The sequence below is a fragment of the Ambystoma mexicanum genome, chromosome 1q, assembly GCF_040938575.1.
Source record: "Ambystoma mexicanum isolate Mex_15411 chromosome 1q, UKY_AmexF1_1, whole genome shotgun sequence".
NCBI lineage: Eukaryota > Metazoa > Chordata > Amphibia > Caudata > Ambystomatidae > Ambystoma > Ambystoma mexicanum.
The window spans coordinates 1,148,103,694-1,148,130,460 of NC_090922.1; the positions used below are offsets into that span (position 1 = coordinate 1,148,103,694).

The 26,767-nt window shown below is 44.7% G+C and overlaps 1 protein-coding gene across 3 annotated transcripts in view; it reads right to left on the bottom strand.

Moving 5' to 3' along the window:
- RNPC3 (RNA binding region (RNP1, RRM) containing 3) overlaps positions 1-26,767 on the bottom strand; it is a 393,936-nt gene that overhangs the window by 347,942 nt on the left and 19,227 nt on the right. For all 3 annotated transcript variants that reach the window (XR_011290577.1, XM_069641890.1, XM_069641891.1), the window contains exon 3: positions 6,680-6,798. Coding sequence is in view for 2 of the 3 variants with exons in the window: in XM_069641890.1 (XP_069497991.1) it covers positions 6,680-6,798 (119 nt within the window). In the remaining variant the exon portion in view is untranslated. The remainder of the gene's footprint in view (positions 1-6,679; positions 6,799-26,767) is intronic.

Genomic DNA, 26,767 nt, shown 5'->3' on the forward strand with positions numbered 1-26,767 from the left:
AAAAACAAAAAAAGGTTAGTTACAAACAGTTCATAACTTTAAAAAAATGTTTGTGCTGGGGACTATTTTATGTTTTTTTCCAGTCAATTCTACTACACTCCATCTTGTGTTTAAACTGAACATCCCTTTTCCAATCTCTCCTCCAGTTACCCGTGGGTGTCAGAACTATACATACACAGACAGTGAAGCGAATGAGAGATGTGGCTTGCCAGACCGTGTACACTATGGAGGAACTATTAATTGAGGCGAGGCGTGTTCAGGCTCGAGATGCTCATGTCCAATGGCCAGAACATGAATTAACTGTGTTTGGAGACTACAGCAAAGTTGCATTGGACCATAGCTACAGTGCGACCGCACCACCACAAGAAGATGTTATTGAATGTATTGAAGATAGCTCTGAAGTAGTTGCAGATCAATTCACACAATCTACACCCGCCAAATATTTGCGACCCAAAAACCTGTCGACATTGTTGTGTTCTCCCATCAATGTTGAAGTAATAGATGTCGAAATGACAGAGAATGAACCAGCCGCAGCATCCATAGACGCATCAGAACTTGATATCAGCGATATTACTTTCCAATGTGTTGAAATCTCCACAACGTCACAGGCCGAAACAACGGTGACGCAGGATGACAGTCTAATGAAAGAGAGCAAATACATTGTAATCGACAGTTGTTTGATGGAAATTATAAGTATGCTGAAATGTGTGCATTCCATTAGAGGGAAAGTATGTGGGAAGCCATTGATTAATGTGACTCGTCAAATAAAAGGCAGTAACGTCAAAATAAATGCCGCCTGTAGATTAAATCATAGGTTCTCATGGTCTGCACAACCGATGCTGGAGAAACTGCCAGCAGGCAATCTACTGTGTGCAGCTGCATCACTTTTTAGTGGCTCCAGTTTTAGAAAGTTAGAGGCTTTCTTTCAGTTTGTGGTACTCCATTTCATTTCTAAAGCGCTGTACTACATATACCAACGTGATTATCTGTTTCCGGCCATTAGTGATGCTTGGAAAATTGAACAATTGTCTCTAGCAAGTACATTCAAAGGCAAACGATTCAGGCTAGCCGGCGATGGACAGTGCGACAGCCCTGGATTTTCTGCAAAGTACTGCACCTACCACTTTCAGGACATGGATAGTAAGAAAATTGTGAGTTCGGTGGTCGTGCAGGTAGCACAATGTACATCCTCAGTGGCCATGGAGAAACTAGGTTTTATAAAATCAGTGGAATATCTACAATCGAGGGGAATGCACATCGACCTCATAGCCACGGATAGACACGTTTCAATTGCCAAGACAATGAGAGAGCAGTTCCCACATATTAAACATCAATTTGACGTATGGCATCTTGCTAAATCAATCAATAAGAAAATCTCGGCTGCAGGGAAAAAAAAAAGGTTTTGAAAGTATTTTGCAGTGGTCACATTCTATCACCAACCATCTTTGGTGGAGCTCAAAAACTTGTGAGGGGTCAGTGGAAATAATACTTGAAAAATGGCGGTCACTGATGCACCACTGTACCAACTTTCACCGCTGGACAGCAAATGAACATTTCCACCAATGTGAACATGGCCCTTTGTCCCCAGAGGAGGCACGGAAGAAGAAGTGGCAGATTCCATCTTCACCGACACACAAAGCCATTGAGAAGATTGTTTTCGACAAAACTCTATCAAGAGATTTGAGAGGACTGACAGAATTCTGTCACACAGGAGATTTGGAGGTGTTCCACAATACGTGCCTAAAGCACAGGCCAAAGCGCTTGCATTTTAGCTTTCGGGGCATGAAACATCGCACTCTACTAGCGGTCTTGGCCCATAACAGCAATGTCGGACGTGAACAATCTAGGACTAGGGGTAAAGTAAGGATGCCTCGCTACACTAAGGTGTTTTCAAAACGAAGTAAGCAATGGGTGATCAAACCAGTCTATGATGAAATGCAGTTCGACTTTGTGAAAGGCCTTATTGTTGCTGTGTTAGAGAAGCACAGATATGGAATTTTGGACGTTTCTGTGCAGAGCAGTGATCCATTGCCACCGAACATTGCGACTGTGCCATGCCCACCCGAAGCACAGCTGATTGTGAAGTACAAATCACGGTTTAAATAATTGCAATACGATTGTCTTTTTGTAAATAAATGTTATTGTACAGTGTACCTGTAAACCTAACCTCTACCTTCACCATCATGGGTGGCGAACAAGCTGGGTGTCATCTTTGAATTCTCTCTATTCACCTCACATATTTGTATGTATATATTTTTCTCGTGTCTCATCTCATGTAAATGTAAATGCTGCGCACTGTTAACGGAGGGGAGGCTTGCGTATTGCAAATAATAAAACAAACAAACAATAAATCTCACTTTTAACTCAACTCTTGTGGTACTTTATACTTTCCCTGACCTTCCGCCAAAAATGAAATGTCTCAATTTGGGCTGCAAAGCTCGCAGACAACGGGGACAAAATTGGGGCACTTAGAACGCGCCAGCCAAGCGGGCCGTGGCATTTGGGAGAGAAGCCAGTTCGCATTTGCACATTGAGGCGTACTACATAGACGGATTCTAAACTTCAAGTTCTCACAGATGCCTATACTACGTGATGTTGCAAATAAAGAATGCGAAGGACAGCGCCCAGATGAGGCCCACAAGTCGCACTGGAAGTATAAGGGTCTATTGTTTTTTGGCCTTGAGACAGGGACCATGCCGAAAGAACTACATTTGAAGGGAGTGCGCAATAACGTAAGAGACGATAAGGCAGAAAATTCAGAAACTAGACCGAGTTTCATTTTAGGTCAGTATATGAAAAATCGTTGTCAAGAGCACGGTCCGTTTTACAGACTGCATTACGAAGAGACACAATGGAAATTTCAAATATAATGTAAGTAAATCTTTACACGCTTTTATACCGGAATGAAGATTTAATGAATGGATGCATGAATAAATGAATGAATGAAGAGCTAGGAAAAGCAAGTAAAACTGTTTGTAGTGGGCACATGGGCATGCAGGTCCACTGGTCTCACCGAACACGGTCCTTGGCCCAGCCACTTTTCCATGCACTGCCTACCTGCACTACGGGACTGTCTCTGTATCCTTCAGCCCCTTCTCCCGGCATTTACCTTGCACTTGCCACCAGCTGGCCCTATTATTTAATTTGTATTCAACTAACCATGTACAGCCCTTCCCCATGCGCGATCAGAAAGACACCTGGCCTAGTAGGATCGTTGTCTGTCTGCCCTTGATCCCCACCTGCCTCGTCACGCCTAGAAACACTAGTATAGGCGTGTTACAAATGCCATATCATATATATCATTCCTCACGCATGTAGACTGTCGTTTATCATTGTGTGTTGGACTCGATTTATCTTGTTACTTTTCGCATTGATTTTAGAGACGAACATACTCCATTGAACTATCCTTGCAAGCAAATAGTTTCTGATCGGCTGTAATAAATAAAATGAGTAATATTAATGAAGTTCGGCTAGCGAGACTAATTATAATTTTTTTTGTTTTCATAACAGGTATTTGATCCCATTCTGCCACTGCCATCTGTTTGAGACACCGGCGGATGGATTCTTCAGCAGACACCTGCAGCTTCGTGTCAACAACTGGAGCACGATCACCATATTATGGGAAGATCGCCAAGGGCCCACATGCCCTTACGCTGTACTAGTGGCTAGAAGCAACATAACCTTTAGGTTGGACTAGTGCCTAGTTGATGGAACAGCCTTGCGGTTCACCGTGCTTCCAAAGTGATTCTTTTTACGAAAATGAACACCCTGTGTACCATAAAGGAACAGCGCGTGACTCAAGATGAAACGGAACAGTTATTGCGGATACAGATAAAAGAAAATAAATGGCTTCCGGAGTTCATATGGCAATTGCTGAATATTCTCTAAACATTTAATGTCAAATAAATGTACTTTACCAAATGTACCGTATCGCCGTTTCATTTTAAAGTACAGTTTCATATTCCGAATTGTGGCGCGCTGTGTTGTGAGTTGATCTGTGTTGGTTTTCGGGTTCTGTGTGGAGTCGCGCAGAAGACGACTGGGCGCGTTTGCCTACGCAGCACAGTAACGTCACGGGGAGAGGCGGGGAATATGAATGTTTTGATAATGTCAGGCTCAGGGGCGGGGGAATTGATTTAGTGCCGCAAAAGCAGGTCAGCCAAGGCGATCAGGGAAAAGATAGGATTATCAGAAAATGGCGGCTCCCTGGTGCTTGTTTTCACGTGCGTTTAATGGACGAAAACTCGGGTAAGGTCCATAGGAAAGTTTTCTAAAATTGAGCCACTTAGGCTTAAAAAAACATGGCCGACCCGTAGGGGCAATAAAAATTTTTACTAGACCATGCCTTTAACACATTTGAGAATTCTCCCTAACAAACGCTCATTTTTCACCAGTCATTTTTGCAATGCTTTTTTGTCAATCTGTCTCTCGATAAAACCCACGGGAAAACACAGGGGGTGTGGGAAAGGCTATATAAGGGATAATAGGGTCGGGAATAGAGTTAAATTAATAGGGGGAAGGGGGCTTGAGGTGGATAACCCTTCAAAAAGAAAACAATTTTTCACGAAAAACTTAATTGGCAAAAACCCCATTGACAATGACTGGCGAAAAATGAACATAAAACCCTTTTTATTATTGCCACTTTGCAAGAATTTCCCCTGAAGTGATCTTTTTCAACCAAAATTGATTTGCGCCAATGAAGGGCTCAAAAGATTCATAATGTCCCAGGTGTATCGATTGAAAGCCCACCAAAATCACCAAATGGGCAGCCTATGAATCATGGTTTCGGGTGGGGTAACTATAGAACACCCACAGCTGGGGCCACAGTAGTACTGGCCGGCCAGGAGGATGGGGAGTGGGAGTCAGAAAGATTTGGGAGCACATCAAACTCCAGCCTGCATCCTTCACCCTCACTACTCTCACCGGAATCTGCCATAAATGGAAAACTCAAATTCTTGAGGCATGCAGTGGTTCAATTCACATTGCTTACAACATTTTTCAATTCTTCTAATATAATAGGAGATTTTTCAAGAGAGGTGACCTTTTCTGGCAAATTGAAACCTAGGCAACGTAGCAAAACAACAGACTTCGATAAATGTACCTTGACAGGCAGACCTTTATTAAAAACTTCAGACTGCACCAGATACAGAGAGTCCTTGCGACGCACAGCCGTTTGACTATCACGCACACAGCCTTTGTAGTCCCAAACATGCTTTCTTCTATTAGGTTTCAAACTCAAAAAGTTGTGCCCTCTGAAAAACAGCATAAATTCTGTTTACATTTCTGATGGTTATTAGAGTTAACATGGGGAATGTCCGGTATTGTAGCTGCTTTCACTTTGGCCACAAATCTTTGAGTAGACCCACAGACAAAGATCAAAGAACTGCACGTTTTTTGGGTTATTCTTCTTTATTCTTTCGGTCACGTCAGACATAGGATGGTTAACACTCCAGCATCAGGTCATTGCCTTTTATAGACAATTTCCCTTTATTGTCTTTGGGACAAAATTAACAGGCACCACCTAAGGCACAGGCATGCTTCATTCAATGCGCTAGAGTTAGCTACCACACATCAGATTCTCCGACCAGCTGTTCATTTTTCAAAACCCTCACAATATGAGTCTCTTCCTGTGCACTGGAGCAACTGCCACTAAACCTGCAACACACTAGATAAGAATTCAGGCTTAAACATTCCAAACAATTATTTTTTCTAATTACCAATGTAATAAAATACAAGTATAAAATATAATACAGTGCAGATTTGGATCGCAAAATCAAAACCCTCACCCAGCAAGTTGAACTGGTGGGGGCATGGAGGGTCAATGGGGAGTACTGAGACATACTGACTGGTGTAATGCAAAATCTTCATTGTACCACGCCAGCTCAATGCCTCACTGGAACTTATCTTTGCTAACTGATAAAGTCCTCCCTGAGTGCTCCTCTGTGATCACTACTTAGAGAAAGCAGAAGCAGGCCGACTCCCAGGGAGGAAGACTCAGTCATTCTCAGTGAATATCTACCCAAGAGCTGCTCAAGAGCCCACCCTTAGACCAACTTCACCAACGGGTTTGAAGGGCAGACTGCCAGAGGTTGACTTCCAGGTAACAGGGATTTGCCTAGTTCAATGCGGTCATCTAGAAGACACCGGCAGACAGTGTAATTACTGAACACAAACACTTCAGAATGGCCTCTTGACCACGAGGTGGAGTACAATTAAAGTGGGAAACTAGCCACCTTAAATGTAGACTAAAACTCAATTGATTGTGTGGATTTAATGAAGCTTGATATGGGGATGTTGGCTGAATGCCTAGCACTTACATACGCATGAGGAATTGGCTGTTTGGCCAATGCGCCTGCAGCCATTACTGTATATGTTCTCCCGCATGCACATTCTGAGATAAAGGTGCAAAAGGCAAGCAAAATTGTGCACCTTATAGTCTGTGCCCATTTCAGTTTGTTAATTTCCTCTCATGTGTGCAATTTATGTCGGGTATACAAATACTATAGAATTATTTCGAAGGATTGATCTCATCGTTGTACTTAAAAGCAACTGCCTAGAAGTATAAAGTTAGCATTGCACCCAAAAAATCATTTAAAACATCATCAATCATTTGGAAGGATATCCTTTGCACCAAGACATTAACAAAAGGGAAAGTAAAATGATCAGATGCCTGACATACCTTTTTTTCCCCTCCGAATACGAAGGTTGATCAAGTAGCTGAACATGGTTGTGTTCCTTTGCGAACTCAACAACTAAAGAATGCCCACAAAGAGTTAACTGATGCAGTCTGGATAATGCCTACAACGAGGAAAGAAAACCAACTAATGTTATTTCAAAATGCATGCATAAACAAATACAATCACAGACATCACAGTGAGCCGATTACGCATAACTGGATTACAGATCTCAGCTCAAGTCTCGATAAGGAATAAGAGATGTATCTATCACTTACTGGCCATAAATCCACAGACTAGGATTCGAGTTGTTGAATGAAAATCTGTAAGATGACGGTTAGTGTATTTAGCCCAACAGCTAATTAATTGTTTTACCTTGAGTAATGTATTAAACATCTAGGTGCCTTGTATTATGTGGGTTTCTATTTGGTTGAGCAATTGTGCAACACTGACTAGATTGATTTTAACTAACTTACTTGCGCAAGACAATTGCAGAAAAAGAAAATTAGGTTGGTTAGTGATTCCATGCTTTCATTGGTTTTAGAGCCTCTTTTCATGAATTCTGCAAAGTCATCAAGTCAGTCAGTGATCGAAGCAGCTATTTGACCAATTAGTTAGTGTATGTTAGGCAAGAGTTTGTAAGACTTGTGAAAGCAAAGCTGCAAACAACTCTGCAGAATATACAGCTACTGTAAGTCTCAAGTGAGAGAGACAAGCTATAGACAAAACAAGGGAAGTACCCCTTTAGTCAAGACAGTACCTTAGGTTGGAAGATGATGATCCAGCCGGCTTCTGTTCAAGTTGCAGTCCTGCAGTTCCTGGTCCTCAGTCGTGGGGACAAGAGGGAGGACTCCTGCACTGCAGTTCATAGGTCGACGGCGGCAAAGGACTCCTTCCAAATCAGCTGCACTTTGCGGTTTCAGCTACCGGCAAATAGCACCACCCCTGTACTTAGACACCTTATGCGCACCCCTTGCTTCTGGGGTCCAGCACTCTGAGGTGGCTCAGGCTGTCCTGCTTCGAGAGGCTCCTTAGGATCTCCCTGAGCTCGGGTCCGGCTTAAAGACGATACACTCGTTCCTGGTGTTCCTGTCCCCTGCAAATCGGTTCCAGAAGCAGCAAAGACGTACAGCCAGCAGGAAGAGGGGTTCCAGTTCTTCATGCTGTCAATTGGTCCCACCAACCCAAGGGAAGAAGTCATCCATTCCGGGCTTCTCTAGTCAATACGAAATTCAGAGCTTCAGCACTGCAGTAGGGCTTCACCAGGCAAACCAACCGTCCAGGAAGGTCAGCAAGCTTCTCTTCCAGTTTCTTTCTTCTGACCCTGCCTTCTGTTAGGGAGTATTCTCAGAAATGTGCTAATTCCCTTCTACCTTAGAGACCCCCAGCACTTTTGCTGGACTTCAAGATCAAAATTAAGGAGTCCTAGAGAGAGTGAGCCCTTTTTCCCCCACTCGCTCATGTATTTTCTTTAATCTGAACTCTGTGTTTCTATTGGTTTTGGAGTCTGACAAACTCCATAGGCATAATCGTTTTACATTGTGTCACACAGCACCTTAAGTGCAGTGGCACGGGGGAAGTCTTTCAGATTTCCCAAAGGTTTAAATACCTTCTCTTGGTTAAACTACGGTTTCCAAGAGCAGTGAAGTGAAACTGACTTTACTTACATTGTAACTTTCTAGACCCAGCACACACCATCTTACAATAGGGTACTGGAGGGGTTACTAGTATCCCGTGTCTAGTTTCTTACGCATCATTTTTATGTTACCCTTTCTACAGTTAATTGCGGGTGGCAGTGGTTTACTTTTTACTACCATTTTGTGTTTTTACCGCGGGCTGCAATTGCAGCCCCAGTAAATTGAAGTATTGCACCAATGGGTGCCCATTTTGTCAAAATGGGCCTGGTCTTTTTTTTAGCCTTTTCTTGCTTGTGAGGTCTTTGTTGGGTTTTACTCTGCACGCCAAACCAGGTTTATGTAGGTTTCCCCCATTCATTCGCAGCATAGCTGTCACTCACACAGCAGGGTGGCTATCCTGCAAGGACGGACAGCCAACCAGCCAGCCAATCACCTTTGGGTGCATTCCTCTCACCTAGGAGATTAAGCACAGGGAGTTTCGAGAACCTCCCTCACTTCCTGCCCTGCCAGACACGCCGGAGCCAGAGGTGGGCTTCAGCAGTGAACCCTGCCAAAGACAAAACAAACAAAGGAACCAAACCTGGTTTGGCTCGCAGAGTAAATCTCAAGAAGCACTTTTCCAACAAGAAATGTTGAAAAAAAGGAGACTGGGGCCATTTTGACAAAATGGGCACCTATGGGTGTAATACTGCAGCTGAGGATTCAGCCTGCGGTATAAATGCACACTTGTATGAAAATTAAACCACTGCAACCAGTCATTAAAAGTCGTGAGGGTAACTTAACATTTTTTACATGCGCAAGTAGGAAAAAGGGCTACTAAGTAACCACCCCACCTCGCCCATCCCTCCCCCAACCTCCCACACCACCTCCCCCTCTATACCCCTTTTCCCCCCTTACCCCCTCCCCCCACACCACCTCCCCACCTATCCGGCCTATCCCCCATATCCCCCCTCCCCATATATCCCCCTTCCCCATCCCTCCCCCCAACCCTCCTCCCACCCACCACACCACCTCCCCCCACACCACCTCCCCCAGCCCTCCCCCACCCCCCACACCACCTCCCCCAGCCCTCCCCCACCCCCCACACCACCTCCCACCCTATCCCCCCCACCCCTCGAGTACTTCCACATAAGCTAGGCTTTACTGGACCGACATAGGAAAAACCGATAAGTAAAGTCAATTTCACTGTACTACTCTTGGGAACAGTAGTTTACCCAAGAGAAGGTATTTAAACCTGAAGAGAAATCCAAAAGACTGCTCTGTGACACTGCACGGAGAGTGCTGTGTGTCACAATACAAAAGGTGATGCATATGGAGTTTGTCAGACTCCAAAACCAAAAGAAACAGAGTCCAAATTAGATCAAAAATACATGAGTGAGAAAAAGGTCTCACTCACTCCAGTATAGAAAATTAAACAAGTCCCAAAGTCCAGCAAAAGAGCTGGGGGTCTCTGAGTTTGAAGGGAATTGGAACAGAAATGAGAATTCTCCCTAACAGTATACCAGTGAAATCTCTGGTTGGAGAATTTTTACTATTCTCTTATGACCATGAAATCTGATTCTTATTTCAGTTGGGCGCACAAAAATCAGGTGAGAAAACATAAATTGCCTCCATTTGAACGCATTTCTATTGGCTTTGACTCAAGAGAAATACGAAATTAGTAACAGGATGTGGTGGCATATCATTTGATGAGCATAATTTCCCCCCATTGTATGATTGTTCCTATAAAAGAAACCAGGAGTGCAATAGAGTGTCTGGTGTCCGATGGACGAGGCCATGTTACGAAGGAGCTCCAAAAACCAGAGTACGTGTGATCAAGGGCGGCTGCTATCTTTAAGTCACCACATGTCAAAAACGGCAACAGCAGTCTCGGAACTCTGACTTGGAGTGTGATGACCATGTGGTGAGTAAGCCTAAAATTTCCACTTTAATGGTGCCAATGCTTGCCTCTCCCTCAATGCGGACCCTTATGCGCCAGGCAACGCCTGGCTCCAAATTAACTTTGGATACATCCCCTGTGCTGACGCTCTGAGATGCTTCACCGGACACTGTGGCCACTCCTTTGTGCTCATTTTCTTCTTTCGACTTGAACTCCTCAAAAGCTCAGTGTCAAACATCACCTGGGCTTTTGTTGTGCCCTCATGTACAGGTTTCCTTTCAGAATGACTTGCCAGCTGCCGAATTTCAACCTCGGTCGATCTCGCATCCTGTGGTTACTTCACATGAATCATATGTTAGCCCGACTACGGGCTCTCCCCATTCCATCATTCTACCACGAGTGGACAGCTCAGCGGAGGGAGCGGGCCACAGGTTGTTCTAATATCAACTGAGGCAGAAAGGGCGGAACTGGTATCCTCCATTTCTGGTACACCCCTCTTTTGAGGCTCAAATTCTCAACTCTTGACAATGTACAGGTGAACATATCCCGACATCCCGTTCCCACATGGAGGGTACAGGATCTAATAAAATGGAATATAACCCAGTGCCCGTCCTGCCTACAACTGCCCCAACTTAAACAACAGCAGCCCGGGTCTCCCGGGTTTAACTGGAGAGGAATTGTCTGGCCAAAGGGTGGAACCTTGTGCCCCAGACCGAAGTAACACTGACTTTACCAACGCATCTTTAAAAGGACAACATAAGTCCTTTCTCCATTCATCCTGGTGCCAAGATGCATGTGACACCTTGCCAGATCGCATGGGGATTATAACAAAAATCAACTAAACAACCTCCAAAACTGGTACACAAGGCTCGTACAACGGAGTCCAGCCTTGGGCTCAACTATACCCTCGATGTTCACCAAAAAGCTGGCTCCTTCTATTGTTGAATTCAACTCTGTCGACCCATCGGATGCGGATATTCTGGTGGGTGTGGAGTCGTGGGTGTGACCGATCAAAGACTTTCAGGGACAAGTCGAGGACCATGCCTCAGGGTCCAATCGGATTACCCCATTTAACTTCACGGCATCCACATCTATAGCAAAACCTCTGTTAACATCACCTTCACCATTCATGATAAATAGGCAAAGCACAACCCCAACATCTAGTCTCAGCAAGGACGGCTCACAGATGCTAGAACTCGAGCCGACTGCAGCTTCCAAGTGCCTGGACTCAGGCGCCTCGTCCGCACCTGTGATACCCCCAAAGAGGTTGGCGAGAGAGTTTGTTTTCCCCGGCACGTGCTGGGTGTGCAGACGGCCGGGAGTTGGCCCATTCCTCTTGTGTTAGTTTCGAGTGTTTGTGTCAAAACTAAAGAGGCCGGAGCCAGCTTTATCTGGCGTACCGGCAACCCGGGATTTGTCATTGCCGGGTGAAGAGGGGCCGACCTTACATGAAACTGTGGTTGACCAGCCTGGTTTGTCCACATCAGCTTCTGATCAAAACCCTGTCTCTGAGCTCCAGGATAACCAGCATCCTGGTCAACCACAATCAAATTCTTCCAATAGAAGAGAAAAACTAGATCTATTCTAAATTATGGCAACCATCACCCAGGCACTATCACCATCCACCAAATTGGATGAACAACACACTTAAGGATCCTACTATGCTACTGCCGTTGACTCATTCTAAACATATCTTTCGGGAAGGCTTTGTTACAGCAAAAGATTGGAGTTTGGGAAAGTGGGAAAGTACCCTCCAGGTGACAACGCCAGCATGGTTCATCGAAAAGACCATGTTTCAAGTACCTTCTGTTCCAGGTCTGTCCAGACTACAAACGTGTCCTTCCCTGACGATCTGACAGGGGTATTCCTAAGGATTCACAGAAGGGAGCAACGGTTCCCAAAAGAGCGGAGAATGGATCATGTATTTGTACTGACCAATCATTACTAAACATTTCAGTGGTTTAAGAGGGTGAAGGAGCTAGCGGCAACCTAGCCTTCTCCATCTTCAACCAACAAAAGACTCCTGGGCTCAGTAAAAAGGACAAGACCAGCAAATAACTATAGAGGCCCAGCAACAGTGTCCAAAATCTACTCAGAGTGGTGTGGTGGAAGTTCCGAAACACGCCCCAAGAAAGTCCTCCTTAAAGTCAAGAAGCAGGGTGATTGCAGGTCCTCATGGACAGCCCGTTGACACTAGGGCGGACACCTCAAGTGTACATGTTCCTACGGTCCCTGCAAGTCCTACATTGCAAACAATTTTTAGAACTTTTTAACTATTCACTTGATGAATCAACATGTAGCCAGTCACGTGAGAAGGGGTTAGCGGCCCCAATCTCTAATCCTGAAGCTTGCGCTGAGTCACCAGAAACTCAGGCGGACTTGCCGGGTTCACCTCCATTCGTGTGTTACGCTCACCTGGTATCCACGGGGACGCCACCCAGCCAGTTGGTCGTTGGTGCCCTTCCCAATGATTCCCTGTTGTGATCTCGGTGTCGATGGAATTCCGCCTGGAAATGAAGACTATATTAGGACTGGGCGACCAAGGTAAGTTTTGCCCCACCTCCCTTGTGTTTCCAGCCCCTCCAGGTTCTCATCTCACCTGGTTGTCGGAATCGGTGGGATCTCCGTCCTGCTCTCTGGGCAGGGGCGCGTTGTCTTTTGTGGGCGCGGGCGGTCCAGTTACTTCACTGACTGTTGCCTTTGTAGTGTCTTTCAGGTAGGTCTTATTGCGATTGATGGCGTCGTAATTCTTGCATGCCTTTTCTGTGTTCTAAATGTCTTCTTTTTTTTGTTTTTGTTTGTTTTTTTATCTCCCTAGGAGCGCGGAGTGTCCACTTGGAGAACTGGATATGCTGGTTCTCACCGGGAGATGATGGCACGCTATAGCGCTATGATGCGGTAAGGAGGCGCTTTGCGTAGCGCAGCGATGTCTTGTCCTCACTGACCGGTCCTTTTCTCTTTTCGTATGTCGCAGTGAGTTCCCAGTGCAGATGGAGTCCCGGAGCTATGCCGGCCGAAAAGCAACCAACCAGGTAAGTCTTTAAGCGCTTTGTGGTTGTTATGTCTCCACTACCTCCTTTAAATGATGTCTTCCTCCTTTTCTCAGGTCCTTCGATCCGGGCGGTTAACTCCACCAACAGAGCTGCTCAGGAGCTGCGAGCAGTGAAGGATGATGAATGCAGTTAAGATTCTGCTGCGAACGATGTTCCTGGTTTTTCTGCAGGTCCGGAATTCACCAGGCTCGTGAGAAAGCTGGACACGGTGAGCGTCACATTGCTAGAAGCACAGTAACGCAAAGCATGTTGTCTTGTTCGGGTGTGGTTTAAATAGCCACTGTAAAGTAGTCCAGGTAAAGTAGTCGCTAGGCCACCACACCCAAAACACTAGACCGCATAGCTTGGTTCTAGGAATCAAGCTATGTGGATGCCTCCATGTTGGCTGAAAGCCTAAATAAAGTAGTTCCGCAAGCAGAGGTCTTTTGTTACTGATGAGCCTGGCACCAAAGGCGCCAGGACTGGCCCCAAGAGGGCCTAAGAAGTGGATGCCAGGCCTTATTAGTGATCCGAGCCCTGATTCCACCTGGCCAATGGGCTTGCCAGTGGGGAATCAGGGCCGAGGGTCGTGACAGTGTGTCCATGGCTGAGAGAAGACATCATCAAAAAGCCAACGAACGGTTGGTTACCGCAAAGGAGCAAATGACCCGAGAACAGTCACCCTGCCAGACTAAACACCCGTACTATCGTGGCGAATGCACAAGAAGGGTGGAAAATTTGAGACACAAAGAATCTAGATGGAATAACAGCAGCCAAGCTCCGGAAGGTTCGTGGCATAAGAATCCCCTATCTCACTCTCTAAAATTGGAGAGAGTGCTGGATGTAACGACAAGCTCATTCTTTATTGGAGAGCAGTTTTAGATCTTCTACACTCCATTCCAAACTTGCGACAGCTACGTTTGATCGACCTACAACTTATCGAATTCAGCGACGAAAGGCGCTTGGATTCTGTTTCTCAACATCAATTCATCTGTCGTCAAAAACATGTTGCTTGATGCAACAGAGAGCTTATTAATGTTGGGGTTTGACTTGACGGCTGGAAAATTTGTGGATGACACTTCACCAAGGCATCTAAAATGAGCCACAGCATCAAAAACTTCCTGCAGTAACAACCTAGACCAACTTCAAGGGGATGGCGGAACAATGTGTCCTGCATCAATATCTACCTATCTGAAGCCCTTAGATTTAGGAAGGGACCCAACTGGCCCAGGTTTAAAAATAAACGTCACATTTCAAACAAACAGTCTTCCTCTCGGCAAGTGGGTTGTATTAACGCAGAAGTTGCTTCCAAGACTTTCAGTCTCGCATAATCATACTGGTCCTGGCTGCTATGTGCTTTATCGGCCCAAAGCAACTTTAGCAAACCAGCCGTAACCTTCAAGAACAATGCCGATAATAGCATACAGTTCCTTCGGTACCTACACCTACCAACTTAAAGCTAGCCTCCTGGAACACTCGGGGGTTCACTCATCTATTAAAAGCCAGTGAAATAAGTGTGGCGTACTATGACCGGATTTGTCTGCAAGAGACTTAGTTAAGGAAGACTCCAGTCTTGGACGGCTTTGAAATATCTACAAGTCCATCAGCGGGCCTCCTGACAGCAGTCAAATCAGGCAGTCCCCTAAATCTTCTCAAATCTGTCTCAATGAACCTCCTTACACAAGAATTAGTGATTGGAGGGGAGACCAGGGCATCATCAGTAGGCTTCGAACCCTTAAGTAAACTAACAATTATCAACGTCTACTGGAATCAGGTGTTGATTTCCAATGAAGTGTTTATAGCCCAGGTTACCGACCAACTGGACGACGATTACATCAACCAGCAGTCTAACTATGTCATCATATGTGGCAACCTTAACACTGCAGATCCGGCACACCAGACGGGACTTATGGAACACTTATGGATTCTAGAGATATGCACCTGCTTAACGGCAACTTCAAAGCAGACATGCCACCTCAGCCAACATGGGACAATATGGGTCACAGCTCGGTCTTAAGACTACATCTACGTCTCTAACAACTTACTACCCATGGTAAACAAGTTCCAAGTGGTTAAGACAACTCATAGCGACCATCATCTCCACTTGTTGGAATGGAAGGTACTGAGCCCCATCGCTTGGGAACAAATGACATCAACGGTCACTCCTGCAATGGGGGACTATGTCTGAGACTATCAACCACAAAGATTAGAACCTTAACAACGGACCTAGGAAGAGCCGTTTTCTCAGTTGAATACTGCCCCTGTTGGAACAATTCAGCTATCACCCCAAGAAGATCCCCTCGGCCACCAATAATAAACACACCTTTAACTCGGATCTGGTGGCACAGAGAAAAGTGGTGAGAAAGCTAGCACAAGTTGCTAAGAAGTCTGGGTTGCCTAAAGATCTTCAAACAGCTCGGTTGGCCCAGTCAAGTAACAAAAGCTGTGTGCATCTAAACATCAGAGATACCAGAACGCCTCAGAGGCCATGTTGAAAGCTTTGGCCGGTAAAGATCGGAGGAAATTCTGGTCACTGATAAAGTTGATGAGACGGCGTCAAAAGAAGATTAATCAAACCCAATAAGTGAGGAATCCTGTATTAATCATTTTGGAAGTCTCTACACCATGCCTTTGGATACCAGTGAAAGTGCCACTGCCTGCGAGAGTCCTGAACCGTGGGTGTTTGACAACGATGTCAGCAACATTGTAAAGCGAATCAAGAAGATAAAAGGTTCAAGAGCGCCGGGCCCTGATGGGCTGACCAACAGCATGCTGAAGGAGTTCCCCGAAGACTGGGCTGTCTTATATCCATCTTGTTCAACCAAATAGCCATCTCTCACCAATTGCCAAGCTCATGGAGGAGAGGGATAGTGGTACCGATCCACAAAAAAGGTGATCTGAATCGGAAAACTATACAGTACAGTCATTCTGGACCATTTTCAAACCTGGTGTCAATTGCCTTGACCCGTTTCAAACGGGTTTTGTTAAGGGCTTGGGCCCCTCGGTTTACATCTCGCATCTCCAAGTACTGAAAGGCAACTCAGGAAGTCAAAAACCTAAGATCTACATGGCGTTCCTGGACTTGGTCCAGGCGTTTCACCAAATTGATAGAGGTAAACTTTTGTTGAAACTGGAGAGGAAGATCTGCCCTAAGTCAATACTTCATCCAATTATGGCTATGCACTCTAACACTTCTTTAAGAGTCTGAATGAGCAAAGGGAGGACCCTTTCTAATGAAAGCAAAACTTCAACAGGCATTAAGCAGGGGTGCCCAATGGGCCCGGCACTCTTAAATTTCTTTCTGGAGGACCCCCAAAGTCGGACGAGCCCAGTTATTGCGACTACTGTACGCTGATGATGTCGTACTTATCGACTAGACCCCTGTGGGTCTACAAAGGCAACTTAACGCCCTACAAGTTACAAGTTACATCTTAAAACAAGGGCAAAACAAAAACCCTGAGCTTTGGTAACTACCAAGGTGAAAAAAAAAAATATCCTGGTACATAGGTGGCGAGAAAATTGAACAGGTGCAGTCTTTCAAGTATCTGGGTATTTGGCTGAGTAACTCAAGATCTGAAGCCCTAATGTCAACTTATCTTCTGGGAAAGATGAAAGCTCTGACCAGCCAAGCATGTGCACTAAACAAAAAGTTTGGGCGCTTTTCTTTTTTACCAGTCCTAAGGTACTACGAAGCCAACGTAACACATGTGGTGACTTATGAGGTTGAAGCCATGTTCAACATCCCGGCGCTCCTATGGTCACGTCTTGAGGGGGCCTTTTGGAAGAAGGTCCTGGGAGTCACGTTGCCCACTCCTATTGCCATCATTCAGAGAGAACTGGGCCTTACATCTTTGAAGTGCATAGTCGACTGGAACAGACTAGCCCTGTTCGGGAAATGCTGTACTCCTCCGCGTCCTGTAATTTAGGAAATGGTATACAAGGAAATGATCGTCTGCAACCCAACCCTGAAGGGTTGGCGTTTGAAAATGATGAATCACCTAGAGGCGATGGAAGCTCCTTGGAGCAACTGGTGACTAATCTGATGCAAGTAAAAGAAAAACGAAAAGATCATGACTTGATCCAAACTTTGGATGTCGCTAGTAGTTACCAATCTTTAGCTTGTTTACCTTCAGAAGGCCGAAAGCTAAATATAGTCATAGTCTGAATATTTGAAGCAATTGACAAGAAGGTCAGGGACCAATTTATGAGAGCTTCTCTGAACTTGCACCCAACGAACGAGATTCAAGCAATCCGGGGACAGTCACCAGAAAATCATTGCTGGCATTGTAACACCTCCAAGGTTGAATCCTTGTTTCACGTAATAACAGCATGCTGGCCATAAGAGACGCACGTTCAAAATTCTTTAGACCCTTCTTTTCGGAACACAATCTCTGACTCTGCAGTTTGGTGGACATCCTTAATGGTCGAAGAATGTAATTGCTGTGGCTAAGTTGTTGCCAGAAGTCTTTCCTGAGACTTGGTCTGCTAAAACCATTTGACTGCATTGTTTATTTTAGTCTTATTTTACTTTCTCTTTTACTATTTATTTTCTCCTGTTGCCTCTTTTACTGGACATTGGATAAGTTGTCTGATATTCATAAAAATTGTGGTTGCAATTTTAATGCAAATAAAAACAAAAAATAATAATAAAAGAAACCAAAAAAAGCGATGGGTGGAAGGTTTTGAATTAATCTGAACTACTGGCACTACTCTGAGCAACCTTCCACACCACAGTTTTTAGCATGTCTGCGCCCTTACAAAAGGGGTCCAGCCACATGCAAATCAGTCAGGTACTGCCACCAATGGGAGCATGCCAAGTCCCCTCTGCACGCAAACAACCACAGACACGTTTCGGCCTTGCTGGGCATCATCAGGGAGGTGCAGTTTGGTTCCCATAAAAGAAACATTATCCTTTTCTGAAATTGTTCAAATTATAGGTAGGTCATGCAGCCCATCCTATGCTAGTTTATAATCACTGCAGAAGAATGATTTTAATCTTTAGGATTCGTGCATTGTCTAATGGAATTGCTTTACAAGGTTCTGATATTTTTATTTCTTGTACTGAACTGCCGAAATAGTGGATATTTATGATCGGTATGTATTGTAATAATTTTTTGATATATCTTTGATGGCATGGTGATGAGAAGTTTGGCAGAGGAGAAAATAAGGAACCGACGGGATTTTAGGATACTGAACTTCTGCTGGAGGGCAGTAACGGGAGATAGAAGAGATATTAGTGGAGAAGGAAAGTGAAGAATCAAGAATGACGCCAAGATTACAGGCCAACAGAGAGATGGGAAGGTTTGAGGGGGGAGAATAAAGACTGAAGGAGCGGGAGGGGAATGGAGGAGCATGGAAAGAAAAGAGCCTCCGTTTGAGGGATTAAGATGGAGATAGTAAGTGGTGTAAGGGGAGTTTTCCTTAAGTCCACTGGAGGGAAGACTTCATAAAACTATGCCTTCGTATACAGGTCCCCAACTCTTAGTATAAGTCTGTACTACTTCATGGAACCTTGTCAGAGTGGCAGAGCAGCCAGGCTTATCATAGGAGGAAGATGTGAGCTATTGGTAAGTACACTAACCCAGTAAATACAATAGTCCAAAGAAACACTTAAAATGTTGGATTATTATATTTACACAAGAAAGGTCTTAAAATACTTTGTTCAATTAACCAACACACTTAGGAATACTTAAATGCACATTTCAAAAGGCCACTGCTTCAGTGGTAGTTGCTTGTGGTACAACTGTTAAGTCTGACACCAATGACAGTTCTACCAAATTATCGGTACAACCGCACACTCGCGTTAAGACCAAGATATACAGTAATTGTATTTAGTTAGCAAACCCACACAATATAAAGTATTTTAGTAAGTGTGAGGAACCCGAGGGCATCCTGCATTCTTTTCCCCCACCAATATCCTCTTCTAGGGTGGCCAGGGAAAGGTTGTTGCTTTTGGATCCTGACCCTGGGGGTGGATATGCGAAGGAGGATCACCTTGGTGGAGGAGACTTGGGGAGTGGGGAAGAGGACATCCTTCTGTGAGACATGGTATTCCCCATTTCCCTTCCACAACAAGCCTTCTATCCCTAAAGCCTTTGTAGTTTTTAGACTGTTACCGCCCTTCCCCTGTTTTTACCCCAAAATGTTCTCCATGAAACATTATGCTACTGGTAGAAGAAAAGGACAATTAGAGCAACACATCCTCCTTTTCTTAATACAGACACATACCGAACCCAGCTAGGTATTGTGACGAGGAGGTGGACAACAAGAGTAAAGCAGGACTACCGCTTCAGTAGTGGGCGGTTTAATACTTTTTGGAATGATCATGGAGGCGGCAACTTTAAAAGCCGGAATAAAGATGGAAATGGAGTCAGCTATGGGAGTATGACCACAAACTGCTGCGTGCAGGCAGACCTCTCTGGTGCAGCGGTGTGACAAGTGGAGCGCTCGAGATCTGTGGAAAAATGCAGAGTTTATGCAGCGGGAAGCAAAGTCAAAGGACACTGGAGGCCGCTGGCAAGCCACAATAAGGAAACCAGTGTGTCCGAGCGATGCGGTTGTGCGAGTACTGAGTCACAGAAGGAACACTGCTGGGTGAGCCACGGAGAGCCGCTGGGAGAAGACGCTAGGTACCGCATGGAAAGGAAGGAACTTGCGGTAGAGGATCTCACAAGAAGCCATAAGCTCCAACTGGTAAGTGCAACCAGAAGGGGGAACACTAGGCTGGCAGGCGAACACAGAAACCAAGTAATGAACATTGATTTAAAGGGAAGCACACATTGCTATGAATACTCATTTGAATGAAAGATGAGAGAAATGAAAGAAGGTTTAAGAACTGTACTGAAATGATGAACTGCATTATATGAGAAACCAAGCATCGGCAACAGCCAAAATACAATGAACGGTTACCTGAGAAACAAGTGCTGGCAAAACCAAGAGAACACAACGAGTTGTATGGTATGAGAAATCTAGCCCTGGCCAAAGCCAAGAGAGTCAGAGGAACTGTATGTAATAAGGAAACAAGTATTGGCAAGAACCAAGAGAATACAAGAAAGTATAACAAGTAGCCAATCAAACCACGGTACAGTGTCAGGAGAGTGCGACACATGTGAATGGAGCAAGTCTCACTGTTAAGGAGAAGCTGTGGACTAGTGTTGATGGAAAAGCAGTACAGAAGGGGTACTGGTTGCGTGACCTGTGAATGGGTGAACTGCATGGTCCAACAACTCTGCCTAGACCGAGTGCCCCTGAATGGAAAAGCAACTGAAAGCACACAAAGAAACTTGTGTTTTGACAGCATCTTATATGATTTTGAAGTTCAGTGTTGTTTTGAAAAGCTGGAAGATTTGAAATCGTGGGGATGGGAACCCCTGTGCTTTATAAACTAGTTGAACTTGGGGAAGGGTATGCGGATTACATGCCAAGAGCTAGAAGAAGCTCTGAATTTTATTTTGAACACTATTCCTTTTAATGCAGACATCCCTACACATTGTATGCAGTTAGTTGTAATGGCAAGTATAGGCTTTGGACACAGACAGATTTTTGCTTTGTACTTACTGGCGCAGACTATCCTGGCAAGTTAGGCATTACTCGATCCTACATTTTTGAGTTAATAAAACTTTGGAAAAAGAACTTGAACCCATTGTCTGTGTCCGACTCATGATGTCTTCACAGGAGGAAAACGGTTGGTTAATCACACAACAGCAGAGCGTAACGTTCTTGAGGCTCTTCTGACATCTAACACTTTTAAAGTCAAATCCCTAACAATACGAAAAAGTCAGAGTGGAGTTCAAGCATTAAGAAGCAGCAGTATAGCAAATGTTCCCCAGGATACTTTCAGTCTCTAAGAAAAAATACTTGACAATTTAACACAATGATGGAGACCTGCAAAAGTACTCACTAAAGAGACAAGCCAGCAGCTTGGGTCTGAGGTGGCTACTCAGGACACCTTTTCACGCACTCTAGTTACACTGGAGCGACTTCTTGGTTCAGAGTTAAGTTCTACATATCATCCCACAGTATCTTCGGTTAGAAGAAATTCTTGTGGCTGGAGTCTCCTTGGTGCAGTGACAGATCCGGTCCCCCGATTCCTCAGTCTGTTGACAAAAGGAAGGACTCTGAATGCGATGTCTCAGCAGCAGTGTCGAGAGAGGACCCTTGGCATAGATTTCTTTGGTCTCTTCAGTCTGCGGTTTTGGCACCTTTTTCTGAGTACCAACAAAGGGACGTATTTGCCTGGTTGATCTACTTCAATTCTGGAGTCCAGCACTTTGGTGATGGGAATGTAAATGAGGCGGATCGTGTCGCTGGAGGTTCACCTGGAGCTCAGCAAACACTTGGACAGATTCGGCCTTGCAAAGACGTTGCACTGAAAATGGGTCGGCGGTCTCCTGGTATTGGCGATCTGCAGCTCTGGAAAGGCACAGCACCTCGGGAGATGGCTCAGTTTGTAGTTCATCTCTGGGCTGGTTGGTCCCACCAGCCAAATGGAGCTTCTCTGTAGAGTAGAAATTGGGGTCAGGACAGCAGTAGTTGCTTCACAGTGATGAGAAGGGTCTGCAGGAGTCTCCGGTCATCCTCAGCTTCCATTACTTCTGTTTCCAGTGGTCGACTTGCCTGTCACCTCAGGAACCTCACCTTTTATTCAGTTTCACAACATAGTCCTCTGCAAAATCTCTGAGCAATTTACAGAAAGGGGCGGGTGACTCTCCAATCAGGACAGCCAGCCCCCGCATTCCCCCTGTGGGATCTGGTTCCATTGAGGCACTCAGGCCTAGGCGGGGACACCCAAGGGATCCCGCGAAAGGAGAGAACGAACGAACGAACGAACGAACGAACACACACACACACACACACACACACACACACACACACACACACACACACGCTGACAAATAACCACGATAGAAATGGTAAGAAAAAAAAGAAAGGAGCCACCATGTTAAAATATAGGTGACCCTATTGTGCACAACTGGGACTGTGAATACAGTCGGCGGTAAGAAAAATAGAACAAAAGTTGGTAGAACATGTCCACTGCCACAAGCCATAGCTATAAGGTGGCCTATGTGACTAAAAAGTAACATGAGCAGAGAGAAGGGGGATACTAGGTATACCCTTAGCATTCCACATCAGGTGGTGTGTGCCAATCTCTCGTAGTACAGCGTTTTAGGAAGGATACAAAGTATATCTATCCTTAAGAACTGTAGTTAGTAAGGATACAGAAAGAACCCCAAAGAGTTCTGAGCAACACTGCACATAGTGTGCCGTCTGCTGCAAAAGTAAAACACAGATGCCTTAAGAAATATGGATAGTAGACTCCACACTAAAACACAGAGAGAGTTCCAAAGGTCAGAGCAAATAAAAACGATCCCCTCATTTAGGATGGAAAGAAAAAAGTTGAGAAGCCCAACAAAAAGTGCTAGGGGTCTCACTAAGAGAGAAGATGAAACATAAAAATATCTTCCCAACAAGATGACATCCATGACTGAATAGCAAGAAGTCGGGCAGTCAAGGAACAGTGAAGAGAGTCAGTAACAGAGGTGAAGGATAGAAAGATTAGCGAGTCATCTGCGTAGAAGTGATAAGAGAAGCCAACAGATAAGATAATAGCGCTGAGAAGAGGTGTAAAGAGTAAAACAATTTTTTTATTTTTATTTTTTTTAAAAGAAGAGGGCCAAGAACAGTCTTGTGGGACACCATGAGAGGGGCGAAGTGGAGGAGGTGTTACCAGTCCAGGAAACAGAAGGTGCTGTTGATAAGGGGTAGCCCTGCCCTACCCCCCAGGCGCTTTCGAGTGAGCCGAGATGCATTTGAAGCACTATGATGGACCAGGGGGAGCGGGGCCGGTGAGAGGGACACCTCCCAGTTTAACAGGCCCTTACTCCAATATAACCAAATATAGTCTATCCACATAGTACAGCATAAATCGCAAGCAGCATTGCTAATTTTGTGTAGATATTAGTAACCATAGGTAGAAGGGAAGCCTGCTCAGTAAATGCGGAATTGCATGCACTAGGCCCAAAATTGTGAGACAAGAGAAATTCCCAGACATGCCTGGGCTCCCATGAGGACATCCCACACCCCAAACTGCCACAACGCCTATTCACTGTTCTAACAGAGTTGCAAAGATGTGTTTTTTTTACCCAAGAGGAATGTGCCCCACAAGGTCGCGATCAGAGACCGGCACCTGGTGTGCATGTTATCTCACACTGGCCAAAGCACGACCCGGCCCATTCCAGGGCGACCACAAGTTAAAGCCCATTAACTGACTAAACCTTAAGATCCCAGAATTCAGTGGCACCAGGTGCCCTATGACCACCAACCCCAAAGCAACAAATCTGAAACATTTTCAAAGAGGACGGACAGGGCATATCGGTGAAGCGACAATCGTGTGATTTGTATTGCGAGATGCTGGGTGGGATAAATTATAGTTCAAATCTAGGGTGGAGACCTTGGAGCCGGATGGCACGGAGGGTAGTGAGTGAAATGTGTGTGTGAAGGTTAGAGTGCCCCAGATCCTCCTTTGTGTCCGTCTTAAGGCCTGCCAAGTGCACAGTATGAGTGATAAAATAAGTTGTATGGTAGGAGTATCATTATTTTGATTTCTGACCTTCGACGTGAAAGGAATATGAGCCCTGCAGAACCCACGTGATGGTAGACAGACGGAAGGGACGGAGACCAGCATCCTTTAGGGGCAGCCCTCCATATATGTTGCGTATCAGGCCGTTTTACACACAGAAATCTTGTCAATATGGCACTTTTGATTCTTCCTGGCGTACCACTTACACATGCTATTTATGGCAGCACCCCCATAAATCACGGAGCTCACTGGCGACAGCCTGGCCAGCAGCAGCTTGCAAATCCACTCTTTACTTTAGCAATCCACACAGTTCCTTGAAAGAAGCAACTGGGATGAGTCCTGGTCCGTTAGGATCATTAACAGATGAGAATGTTAGTAACTATCAAGTTAATACCTTATGTAATGTACAATGGAATTTGTGTTTTGTTCACTTTGTTCAACTGCTTCAATTGTGTAGGTTAGTGTTATTAAAGCGTTTTGAATCATGAAAATGCTTTTCACGTTGCTTTAGGACACATGTAGTATTGTGTAAAATGAAAATGGTCTTAAACGAGGGCTGCATTTCGGCTTAATTTTCCTCTATTTTAATTGGATTTAATAGAGGCAGTTGTAGCAACATGGGCATCATACTTCGTTTTCTTTGTATAACAGAAGCACATCAACTGCATTCAATGGCTTAGGGTTCTTAATTTCTTGAAGTTTTAGGAGAGCCTCCCAGCAAGCAGTTTGTCATTTGTGAGAAGGAAAAGCTTTTGGTGTTATATATGAAGGTATTTTTTTTGTCTTAAGATTGCATGTATTCGCGTTCATGAAAGGGCACTGTACATAGTTTGATTTCTTAGAGAATAAGGAATAGCTAGGCATGTGGTCTGAACTTTACTTAACTCCCTTTCTGACCGTCCAAAGCAAGCAGGTATAATGGAAACTGATAAAAGCAGTGCTGTATATATTTGCGGTGGCACAGATTGTACCAATGAACGATCAACTGGGCTGCTATATATTCAGGCAAAGTAGCCTAATTTATCAGCAGAGCTGCTATAAGCAGGTCATGGCACAATGCCAATTATTCACAGCAGGCTGATTGCATCATGTCCAAATTTCTTAGCAGGACTGATATGTTTTGGAAAGGTACCTGCATTTCTTAACAGAAATGCTGTAATGACACATCACCATGTCTTGGTGTTTTCTGCAGAGAGCTAAAATACTGAGCAAGAACAGTGTCTGAGCTCATCCCCACCATGCTCCTGAGCTGATGTGATACACATTGGCAGACAGTATGAGAAGATGGCATTGCTGTCATATGCTTCAATCCCTCCCATGCCAGATTACCGAGTTCCACTGCCAAAAATCTAGCACATTTCAAAGCCTCATTATGAATCTCCTGACTCGCATGTAGGATAGTCCAAACAGACTTTGAGCTTTTGACAAGCCAATTATTTCAGGCAAACCTTACATGGAACTGCCAGTGCCCTAACCCTACGTGCCTTTCAGAGTCAACAGCCTGCTGCAGTGATCATTGTGTAAGCTATTAGTTCAAATCTTGTCAATAGGTGAGTTAATGCATCTGCATCAGCGGGATGTCTTTAAGATGCAGAAAACATTCAATTGTAACAGAACAGACTTAGCTTTCGACTTATCAAACAGACTACTAAAGGTTCAGTGATTCAGAACACACACATTTCATCAGGGATGCTATACCAGTAATGGCTCAGAACACCACCTAATCAGGGAGAACACACACCTCTTATCAGGGCTGCTATATCTGTGATAGCTCAGAATACACCCCCCCCCCCACCTCCATCTGGGCTGCTATACCTGCAATGGCTCAGAAGTAGAACACGTGCATCCCATGGGAGCTGCTATACTTGCAATGACTCCGAAAAGACACATTTCCCTCAGGGCTGCTATACCTGTAATGTCTCAAATACGGCACATCCATGAGGGAGGCTATACTTGAAGAAGGCGAACACACACACAAACACACAAACACACACTTCTTCCCCCCCACCCCCCAAAAGGAGTCATTTAGAGACTAAGATAAAAAACTAATCAACAGCAGGCAGGGAGAGCTGGAAATAGAAAAGCAAGATTAGAGAATTCCAGCCCAATGACATAAGAGGCAGGGCAAGAAAGATAATCAAAAGGAGTAGCAACCACAAAAGGAAACAAAAAAAATACATTTAGCCAGAGTAATGCCATGAAAGAGGAAGAGGAGTTATATCAACCGATACAGCAAAATATAGGCGGGAAAAAGCAATAATAGAATGCATAGATGGGAAAGACAGTAACGAGGCAATAGACCGCAAAACGTGACATAGCAACATTTAACAGTGAGAGCCAGAGCATCTGTGAGAGACTGAGGAAACCAAGCAGCAAAGGGAAGGAGAGATGGGGCAAAAACATGGAGCGGCTGTCAAGCAGGTAGTGCCAAGCAGCAACAGTTGGTCAGAGAGGCAGAGAAGTGATGCTGGTAGAGTAAGGGACTTTATGTATGATGTAACTAGCTGGCATCTGTAGTAGTTCTAAACAGAGTTTTGGTGTTGAAATATTATGAATATGAAGCTGGGTAGTACGCACCTACAAGTTCTTTGTCACCAAGGTTTTCGAACATAGTTTTAATTTTACACACATATTGGATATTTGTCATGCAGTTATTATTCTATTGCGAATGAGGAAAATCATTTTACTCCCTTGAAATTGGATTTACTCTCAAATTCTAAAATTTGGAAGTAAAATACTCTCACGCCAAAATCCTATCTGGAGCACTGCTTATGGGTAAAGGTGGAACATGTATAGGGTCCATCCAATCAGCCACGCAGGTTTTTACTGAACGTTGTTGCGTCATTATGACGCTGTGTACCTTTAAAGGTTTCTGCGTGTACCTCTCTTTGGCAGAACGTTCTTAGCAGCAGAGTTCTTTGCTGTTGCACTTGTCTGCATATGAGATTAAAACGTGTAATCCTTAC